The 11,077-nt window shown below is 39.1% G+C and overlaps 1 protein-coding gene across 1 annotated transcript; it reads left to right on the top strand.

The window, feature by feature from the left end:
* The first annotated feature begins 1,899 nt into the window (after positions 1-1,899).
* LOC117063653 (tropomyosin alpha-4 chain-like) lies at positions 1,900-10,819 on the top strand. The gene is made up of 3 exons (XM_033177463.1): positions 1,900-1,977; positions 8,817-9,343; positions 9,654-10,819. Exons 1-3 carry the CDS (start codon positions 1,900-1,902, stop codon positions 9,916-9,918), a joined length of 870 nt encoding a protein of 289 aa, XP_033033354.1. The 3' UTR covers positions 9,919-10,819.
* The last annotated feature ends 258 nt before the right edge of the window (positions 10,820-11,077 follow it).

The raw sequence follows: 11,077 nt of genomic DNA, 5'->3' as shown, positions 1-11,077 counted from the left end.
CCATTTACCCATCACTCATGCTAAACCTCTTCTGGATTTTAGAATCATTTTTAAAAGCCATAAAAAGCTCCCGTACAAATCATGTAAAACTGTTGTTCTGACAACATAAATGTCCCATGCATCAAAAACCACATTAAAATTATCCAAGTGGCTATGAAAATGCATCCAACAGAGGAGGTTTCATTTGTTTGATAAGGACCCCTACAGAAGGCAAAAGTATGGCGTCAACCCACCCTCCCAGAGGTGAGCACCTCCCCACACACCAACGCTAATGAGGCTGGAAACTTTTCATAACGACAAGAAGCAAGGAGCCAAGGTCCAGCCTACAACTAGGGCAGGGCAGAGAGGGGAGAGCAGAGGTAATGTTTGTAAACTCATCAACTTGCATCTATGCCTCTGCATGTAGATTTCAATTTTAAGAAAACAGTCACCTTTTGGGTCATACTTTTATTATTTCACGACAGTTTTGTGTATTCTTGATTTCAAAATAAAAGCACTTAATTTTGGCCTAGTCTAATGTTTTACAGGGTTTTTTCCCCCCACCTGAAGCCATCATGACAAAATGGTCATTATACAAACCTCTTAATTTGTTACGCATATCTCATCCTACCCACAATAGGGTTTTTCACATATATGCTTGATACCTTTCCATATGTAAGGCTACTCATATAGCTAAATGAGAAAGTATTTAATTTCACCACAAAATCCAGATCAAGAAAAATGTGGCTTCAGCATCACTCTGCTTTTCCTACTTTTAGGGCTTGTTCTTGCAAAAACTTGTCTCAATTGAAAATTAGAAAATAACTTTTTTTAAAAATAAGTAACATAATTTATGAAATAATTTGAAGAACTTTAAACACTTTATATTGTATTGTATTTGCATTGATGAGCAATGTGTACAAACATATCAGCAATAGAAAATATTGGAAACATTTCTGTACATAGTATCGATTTGCTGATTAAAATTCTATTTGGTCTCATTGAGCCCAGTACCTCCCCTAGCATAACTTTTGCTCTACTCTAATCAAATTGTCCAAGCATAGTAATCCCTATAGCACCTAATACAAAATATAAGAGAAAATCACTAACATATGAAGACCCTGGACTGTTAGACATGTATTAAATATTTAATGATTTATTAAACATACAAAGAAGTCACACTAAATACGAGTCTCTTCTGTCAGTTTCCTAAGTCTCTTTTCTCTTGATGGTAACTAGAAAGATTTTGCTAGCGTGTTTTCAAAATTCTTTCTCATAACCTGGTGTAGCTGACATGGTCGTTGCAATGTTATAACTGAAACTTGTACAAAATGTTTCAGGAAAATCATGACTGCAACTGTTCTGTTGCTATTTCCTTTCCTCCAGTGTAACTGAAGTGCCTGGCATACCTCATATGAAACATCGATTCTAATACACTGGCATTTTACCTTGGGAAAGCACTTGAGTGTATGGGTTCAAGAAAGGGAGAAGGTGGGGAGAAAGAAGAATGTTCCAAAAGCCTCAAGAGCTCCCACTGTCATACACATGACTTTGAGATGATGGTGTACATATGAGGGACTTTTGAAAAAGTCCTGCAGCGATGGTTTGGAGACCCACCTCCACCATCACCTGCTCTGTATCAGAATTGTATCCCAGCCCATGACCACGCCAAGAATACACAAGTGATCTCTTATCCTTCCAGTGGAAAGAAAGAAGAGTATCTTCTGGTTTGACCATGTTACAAGGAAAGAAACACATCAGGCACACCCTGGCATGAAGGATGTAGCTACTCAGAAGAGCCAAGGGCCCTGCATCGGAACTCATGGGTCAGTCACTGCCGATTGAAACAGAGCACAGCCTCTGTTCAGGCAGCAGCTGCCTCCTGGTTTGCAACTGCACATCGATAAAGGTGACACCAATATGTCTTTATCGAGGAAGAACAAAAGAAAGGAGGGCATGTTCAAGAGACTTGTACGATTTAAGGAACTTTTTTTGGAGGTATTTTTTGCAAGACACTATAAGCTATTGCCAATAACACACCCATATTCCTTTTTTCTTGGATATTGGCTCTGGGCCCCACATTATAGGAAATATATTGAAAGCGTGCTCTATACTTTTGACTAGTATTTTACTCTGAATGTAGGGTGACTGCCATACCTGCTTTTTCCAGTACTGTCCTGGTTTTAGCACACACAAAAAAAGAAAAAAAAATGTTCTGGGAAACTATTCCCTGGGATAAAGATAAATATTACACATTCTCATTTTATATGTGGGAACTAAAGAAAAATGAGGTACTGAGGTCATAGGAGTAGACAATAGAACTATGGTCTTTAGAAGTTGGGAAGGGTAGGGGGCCGGGGAGAAAAGGGAGATGTTGGTGAACAGATACAAAGTGACAGCTAGATAGGATAAATAAGCTCCAGTCTTCTGTAGCACTGTATGATAAATATGGTTAATCATAAATATGTATTTTCAAAAAGAAAAACAGATTTTGAATGTTTACAACACAAATGATAAGTATTCAATGTGAAAGATATGCCAGTTACCCTTATTTGATCATTCTACATTGTATACATGAATCAGAATATCACTCTGTATCCCAGAAATTTGTACACTTACCATGTATCAACTCAAAAGGAAAAAATTATATAGTTTCAAATGATCTTCTTGGTATCCATGAAGACAGTGAACCTGTATATAGTTGGTATCTTGTTCACCTAGAAACTAAACTTCACTTATCTATGTGCATCTTCAGCAGACAATGCAAGGGTAAAATTTGGCCAATTCCATTTCGTCTATAAACTTCTTACCCATAAAAATAAAACAGTGCTACCTGCTCCATAGCCTGCATGCATCTGTGGTGGTGGTTTATAAGGAAAAATTTTGGTCACATTTCAGTTTGCCCAAAATACATAGTAGGACTTAACATTTTTTTAGCTTAAGGAAATGAAAGAAGATAAATCTCCTATACATGTGCCTAGAAGCTTGTTATCAATGTTGCTGGCCATAGAAAAGATGTAAAGATACCTGCCATAAAATCATATATTCAAAATGCAGGGAAAAAAGAATATTTTTCTCTGATTTAATAATACATTGAAGATGATGATGGAAAAAGAAAGAAAATCAGAAATGTATATGCTGTTTTTCCAAAACTGTTTAATGATCTTGGAAAATACCATAAGTTGTCTAGGAAAGGATGAACTCATTCCCCCCGGGTTGTTCAATGCCATCTGTAGGTTGCAACAAAAACTCATCCAATGAAAAAGTGATTTATTTTTGGCAGAAATAAGGCTGCGTCAGAACTCAAAAATACACGTAAAGGGCAGCCAAATTAAACAGGAAATTCTAGTTTTTTAAACAAACTATTTGGAAACCAAATTCAATTTCATTAATACAGATTAAATCTGTGCTTTAAAACCATTTTCCCAGAGAAAGAGGGGTTTTATTTTGATGACAGCCAATATGTTTTGAAGTGTTTACAAACAATGGATCTTTTAAATTTGGATAGTCTTTATGATGGATTTATAGATGCAGATTCTGAATGACAAACAGCTGTTCCACCAAAACAAGCCTGTAGATACAAAGTGAATGAACATTTTTGTAGAGCTGGAAAATAATTCCTCCAAGTCAAAAATCTGCTGTTCCTACAAATAAATTCCTACATGTTCCAGAAGTTAAAATGGTTTTGCTGGGAAGATATTTAGCTTGATTTTTCTGTATTGGACCAACACCAAGAATCAGTATAATGTGAATTTGGTAAGAGAAAAGCTGCCAGTCAAGCTTTCATTTAGCTTTGTCTGTATTTAATTTGACTTTTACATAAAGGAAAAGGAGGATACCCTAAGTTATGGCAAAAGGAAACCAAAACAGTAAACTTTCTACCACATTATGGAACAGAAATCAATGTCATTGTTACTTTGTTATTAATTGTATAAATATTTATTCAATTCTATTTATACTCTCCACTTAAAAATACATACATTTATGATGTGATTCATCACATAAACAGAACTAAAAACAAACACATAATTTTCTCAATGGACGCAGAAAAGGCTTTCAATAAAATTCAAAATCGCTTCATGTTAAAAACCTTCAATAAACTAGGCATTGAAGGAACATACTTCAGAATAAAAGCCATCTATGACAAACCCACAGCCAACATCATACTGAATGGGCAAAAGCTGGAACATTTCCCCTTGAAAACTGACACAAGACAAAGATGCCCTCTCTTACCATTCTTATTCAACACAGTATTGGAAGTCCTGGCCAATGCAATTAGACAAGATAAATAACAAGCATCCAAACAGGAAGAGAGAAAATCAAACTAGCCCTTTTTGCAGATGACATAGTTCTATATCTAGAAAACCTCATAGTCTTGGCCCAAAAACTCCTTCAGCTGATAAACAACTTCAGGAAAGTTTCCAAATGAAAAATCAATGTATAAAAAATCAGTAGCATTCCTATAAACCAACAACATCCAAGACAAGTGCCAAATAAGGATCACAATCTCATTCAAATTGGCACAAAAAGAATCAAATACCAGGAATACAGCAAACCAGGGAGGTGAAAGATCTCCAAAATGAGAACTAGAAAACACAGCTCAAGGAAATCAGAGATGACACAAACAAAAGGAAAAGCATTCGATGCTCATGGATAGGAAGAGTCACTATTGTTAAAATGACCATACTGCCCAAAGCAATGTACAGATTGAATATTATTCCTATCAAACTGCCAATGGCATTTTTCATAGAAATAGATAAAACTATTTAAAATTCACCTTGAACCAAAAATGAGCCCAGAGTCAAAGCAATCCTAAGCAAAAAGAACAAAGCTGGAGGCATCACATGACCAGATTCCAAACTACACTACAGGGCTTCCAGTACAAAAACACACAGATCAATGGAACAGAATAGAGAGCTCATAAATAAGGGCAAACACTTACAACTATCTGATCTTTGACAAAGCTGACAAAAACATTAATGGGGAGAGAACCCTCTATTCAATAAATGGTGCTGGGATAAATGCGCTAGCCATATGCAGAAGATTGAAACTGGACCCCTTCCTTTCACCACATAGAAAAATCAATGCAAGATGGATTTAAAGACTTAAATGTAAAACCCCAAACTATACAAACCCTGGGAGACAATTCAGGTAAAATATCATTCTGGACATAGAAATATTTCAGGATGAAGATGCCAAAAGCAATTGCAGCAAAAGCAGAAATTGACAACTGTTATCTAATTGAACTAAAGAGTTTCTGCACAGCAAAAGAAACTCTCAATAGAGTAAACAGACGGTCTACAGAATGGGAGAATATTTTGGCAAACTATACATCTAACAAAAGTGTAATATCTAGAGTATATAAGGAACTTAAATTTACAAACACAAAACAACCCCATTAAAAACTGAGTAAAGAACATGACCAGATACGTTCTGGGTTTTGTTTTTGTTTTTTCCTGAGATGGAGTCTTGCTCTTTTCACCCAGGCTGAAGTTCAATAATGCAATCTCGGCTCACTGCAACCTCTGTCTCCTGGGTCCAAGCAATTCTCCTGCCTCAGCCTCTCGAGTAGGTAGGATTACAGGTGCCCATCACCATGCCCAGCTAATTTTTGTATGTTTAGTAAAGACAGGATTTTGCCAGGTTGGCCAGGCTGGTCTGGAACCCTTGACATCAGGTGATCTCCCCACCTCGGCCTCTCAAAGTGCTGGGATTACAGGCATGAGCCACTGTGGAACAGAAACTTTTGAAAAGAAGACATACATGCAGCCAAAAACCATATAAAAAAAAGTCAACACCACTAATTATCACTAAGGTGATTTCTAATGCAAATTAAAACCACTGGAAGACACCGTATTACACCAGTCAGAAGGACCATTAAAAAGTCAAAAAATAACAGACACTGGTAAGGATGCATAAAAAAGGGAATCCTTAAACACGACTGGTGGGAGTGTAAATTAGTTCAACCACTGTGGAAGGCAGTGTGGCAATTCCTCAAAGAAATTAAAGCAGAACTACCATTTGACCCAATAATCTCATTACTGGGTATATACCGAAAGCAACAGAAATCATACCACCATAGAGACACATGCATACATATGTTCACTGCAGCACTATTCACAATAGCAGAAATACGGAATCAACCTAAATGCCCATCAATGGTAGACCGGATAAAGAAAATGTGATACATATATACCATGGAATACCGCACAGCTATAATGAAGAATGAGATCATATCCTTTGGAACAACATGGTTGGAGCTGGAGGCCATTATCTTAAGCAAAATAACATAGGAACAGAAAACCAAATACTTCATGATCTCACTCATAAGTGGGAGCTAAACAAGAACATATGAACCCAAAGAGGAGAACAGCAGACACTAGGGTCTACATGAGGGTGGAGGGTGGGAGGAGGGAGAGGACAAGAAAAAATATCTATCAGGTACTAATCTTATTACCTGGGTGAGGAAATTATTTGTACACCAAACCCCATGACACCCAGTTTACCCATCTAACAAACCTGCACATGTATGCCTGAACCTAAAATGAAAGTTTAAAAAATGCATTTATTAATTTTAAGAATATACAATAGTATGGCTTACAGATTTTAAATATTAAAGAGTTTAAAGTTAAAGCATTGCTTTTTTGGAGGACAGAAATATAAAATACTGCTATATTTTCTCATACACAATTAAATTATCCTATTAGTAATTATTACTAATTACCACCACCACACCACTTTGTTTAAATATCATTTGTGAAAAAAGTCAATAATATAGGATAATTTCAATTTTTATATTTATATATAGCAAATGTGTATAATTATATAATTATATATTTTTCATATATTGTGAGTTTATTATTTATGCATTTATTTGCTTATTTCTTGTTATATATCAGATGGAGTGCTGAACTGGTGTAATTTTTCTCTGAAGTCTTCTGGGTGCGTGGTGTAACTCCTTAAAAAGAGCACATTGTGTGTCTGGCCTTGTTAAATCATCTCTTTGGAATCAAAACATTCACCAAACCAATCAAGGATCAAGTTGTGTTTGTAGGTTCTCAAAAGATATTCTTATTTCTCTGTGCCCAGATTCAAGGTCAAGACAGGCACACTGCCATCATGCCTCTTTTTTTCTTCATTCTTCCCTGGAGAAGTTTTCAACCCTGACTGCATAGAAATTTCAACATATCAATGCCAGGATTCTCCACCAAGGGAATTAAATCGAAACCTGTGATGAGTTCTGTTTGTTTCAATGTTTGAAGTGTTCCTCAGTGTATTCTAATATTTTTATCAAGTTGCAAACTATTGGACATTACAAAGTCAAGCTGTTCGATAAGAGTTTAAAGCAGCAATACATAGAATTGCTTGCTGGTGATGAATTTTGGATAGTGCAACATTTGCATAATTCAGATTTTGTTTTATAATGTTTTATAGTAGTCGTGGTAGTATGTAAGTACATAAAAGCGGGTGGTATGTTTTACTATTGTGCTTTTCCCAATGAAAGAGAGAACAGTTTTCTAAAGCTTAATTTTACTAAATATATTTTTTAAAAACCTGAGCCAGAAAGAAGCTAAATTCCATTTAAAAATTTGTCTTACCAAGTTTTTTGTATGCTTGGATTTACACCATGTAAATTCGTATTCTCTCTTTATGCTCACGATATAAGTGTTGACTTTGGCAGAGCGCTCATTAATTTGCAAAGTATGTTATTTATACAATAGCATTTTATCCTCATACTAAGCACCTTCTCAGCAGGACAATATTTTGATTTTTACAAGAAACTAAGATTCAGTACAGTATTGTGATATGAGTGGCATGGTCATGGTTTGTATTTACAATTCAAATGTGCAAATGTGGCTTTGTTCATTTAAAACCAGTTTCACCTTACCCTATATACATTGGTGGTGGTGTTTAAAATGTTCCTTATCAAATTAACTCAGCTTCTTTTGACAAATGCTCATTCTGTCAATGTGCTGGCTTTCATTGTCTGCCTGAACAAGTTCATGTCTAAATGTAGATGGTGGCATGAGACAGGGTAAAAGTAAACTCGTGGACACTCCCCAGATGGGTGAGTGGGGGTTTCTGAGTCTAATGGCTCTCAGTCTGCTCACATCTCATATTGGGCATCCTGAAACAATTTAATTTATCTGTACCTTCTTGAGTCATACTTAACGGTACCTGCAGTTGCTCTTGGTGTCTTCAGGCTCCCTCCCCTCTGCTCCTCTCCTTGCCAGGGCCAGAAGGGCGTCCGTGCTCCATCTTTGCTCAGGGACCCATCACTTCCCTTTATCGTTTCTGGGGTATTATTTGAAAACTACTCTTCAATCTTTGATATTTTGACATGATATGTAAAGAAGACCATTTAGGATCCAGAATATCATTTGAGGTCAACCAACTCGGGCTTTAGATTTCTCCTTAGAGAGACTGGCAGCTGAGTTTAGGAATTTTTTTTTTTTTTTAAATTTTTTGGTAGTATACATGTCTGAGTCAAAGCACACCATGGATCCTTTGGTGGGAACCCATGTTGGCTTCTGATTTAACATGAAAATTTTAAAGATTTAGTTGTAAAACCTTTAAAATATCATAGCATTCTACTTTTTCAAAAGATCATTAACTAGCAAATGGCAAAAACCTTAAATATCTCTACCCTGCATCTAAAACTTCTGACATTTTCCCTTATATCACACATTTTGTTTCCTTTTATATATTACATCAATGTATGAAAAGCATCACAGACCATCACAAATCATTTCTAAACCACGTACACACACAAATGGAAAAGGGGTGTTGAAAGCATACCACTCAGAAGAATAAGAAATTTCCCTTTATGGCCGGAGCGGAGTCCAGCCGAGCGCCCGCCCGCTGCCCGTGCGCCTCCGCGCCTGGCCGGCCTCAGCTGCCTGGAGGCGGTGAAACGCAAGATCCAGGCCCCGCAGCAGCCGGCGGACGAGGCGGGAGACCGCGCGCAGGGCCTGCAGGGGGAGCTGGACGGCGAGCGCGAGCGGCGCGAGAAAGCTGAAGGCGACGTGGCCGCCCGCAACGGACGCATCCAGCTCCTTGAGGAGGAGTTGGACGGGGCTCAGGAACGTCTGGCCACCGCCCTGCAGAAGCTGGAGGAGGCGGCAAAGGCCGCAGATGAGAGTGAGAGAGGAATGAAGGTGAGAGAAAACCGGGCCATGAAGGATGAGAAGAAGATGGAACTTCAGGAGACGCAGCTCAAAGAGGCCAAGCACACTGCGGACGAGGCTGACCGCAAACACCAGGAGGCAGCTCCTAAGCTGGTCATCCTAGAGGGTGAGCTGCAGAGGGCAGAGGAGCGTGCGGAGGTGTCTGAACTAAAACGTGGCGAACTGCAAGAAGAACTCAAGAATGTGATTAGGCGGGCGCGGTGGCTCAAGCCTGTAATCCCAGCACTTGGGAGGCCGAGACGGGCGGATCACGAGGTCAGGAGATCGAGACCATCCTGGCTAACACGGTGAAACCCCGTCTCTACTAAAAATACAAAAAAAAAACTAGCCGGGCGAGGTGGCGGCGCCTGTAGCCCAGCTACCGAGAGGCTGAGGCAGGAGAATGGCGTGAACCCGGAGGCGGAGCTTGCAGTGAGCTGAGATCCGGCCACTGCACTCCAGCCTGGGCGACAGAGCGAGACTCCGTCTCAAAAAAAAAAAAAAAAAAAAAAATGTGATTAACAATCTGAAATCTCTGGAGGCTGCGTCTGAAGAGTATTCTGAAAAGGAGGACAAATATAAAGAAGAAAATAAACTTCTGCCTGACAGACTGAAAGAGGCTGAGATCCGTGCTGAATTTGCAAAGAGAACGATTGCAAAACTGGAAAAGACAGTTGATGACCTGGAAGAGAAACTTGCCCAGGCCAAAGAAGAGAACGTGGCTTTACATCAGACACTGGGTCAGACACTAAACGAACTTAACTGTATATAAGCAAAACAGAAGAGTCTTGTTCCAACAGAAACTCCGGAGCTCCGTGGGTCTTTCTTTTCTCTTGTATGAAGTTCCTTTTGTTATTGCCATCTTCGCTTTGCTGGAAATGTCAAGCAAATTATGAATACATCACCGAATATTTTGTATGGAGAAGCTGTGAGCACCAGTTAAATCTCATTCCTTCCTTTTTTTTTTTTTTTTTTTCAAAAGGCACCAGCTTTTTCAGCTCTCTTATTTCTTCCTTGAGTTGCATTTATTCCTAAGGTAGGCAGGGTATTTCCTAGTAAGCGTACTTTCTTAAGACAGAGGCCATTTGGTTCCTGGGAGAATAGGCAGCCCCACACTTTGAAGAACACAGACCCCATTATCTAGTCGTGGATATAATTAAAATGCTTCAGACCATAACCTTTTGGGTCAACTGTTGGTCAAATTATAGGGACCATCACATAGGTAGGGATTTTCCATCCAAAGCCAATAAAAGGGCTGTTGGGGGCGGGGGGGGTGCCTATTGTGGGAAGTCATAACCCACAGATAGATTAAACTAAGAATCCTGGCCCTTCTCCACACTCCACCATGCAGAACAAACATCCTCTCAAGCAGTCAACATAGAATGCTTGGGTAATAGTCATAATTACTCACATATAGTAATTAATAGATGGTAATGAATAGATCCTTGATGTGATGTTCTTTTGCGTATTTCCTTCATTCTAAAGTTGTTCTCTGGCCGGGCGCGGTGGCTTTCGCCTGTAATCCCAACACTTTGGGAGGCCAGATCACTTGAGGTCAGGAGTTCGAGACCAGCCCAGTCAACATGGCGAAACCCTGTCTCTACTAAAAATACAAAAATTATGGTGACGCCTGCCTGTAGTCTCATCTACTCGGGAGGCTGAGGCAGGAGGATCACTTGAACCCAGGAAGTGGAGGTTGTAGTGAACCGAGATCGCACCACTGCACTCCAGTCTGATTAACAGAGTGAGACTACATCTCAAGAAAAAAATAAAATAGCCGGGCGCGGTGGCTCAAGCCTGTAATCCCAGCACTTTGGGAGGCCGAGACGGGCGGATCACGAGGTCAGGAGATCGAAACCGTTCTGGCTAACATGGTGAAACCCCGTCTCTACTAAAAAGTACAAAAAACTAGCTGGGCGAGGTGGCGGGCG

Source organism: Trachypithecus francoisi, unplaced genomic scaffold (genome assembly GCF_009764315.1).
Source record: "Trachypithecus francoisi isolate TF-2019V2 unplaced genomic scaffold, Tfra_2.0 Contig01558, whole genome shotgun sequence".
Lineage (NCBI taxonomy): Eukaryota > Metazoa > Chordata > Mammalia > Primates > Cercopithecidae > Trachypithecus > Trachypithecus francoisi.
Note: the sequence above shows the minus strand (reverse complement) of the source record. Positions and strands in the feature narration are given on the sequence as shown.

Coding starts and splice junctions, on each gene's coding strand:
- LOC117063653 (XM_033177463.1), top strand. CDS start 1,900: ATGTCTTTATCGAGGAAGAACAAAAGAAAGGAGGGCATGTTCAAGAGA. Junction 1,978..8,816: donor TTAAGGAACTTTTTTTGGAG/GTATTTTTTGCA, acceptor TTATGGCCGGAG/CGGAGTCCAGCCGAGCGCCC. Junction 9,344..9,653: donor GGCGAACTGCAAGAAGAACT/CAAGAATGTGAT, acceptor AAAAAAAAAAAA/AAAAAATGTGATTAACAATC.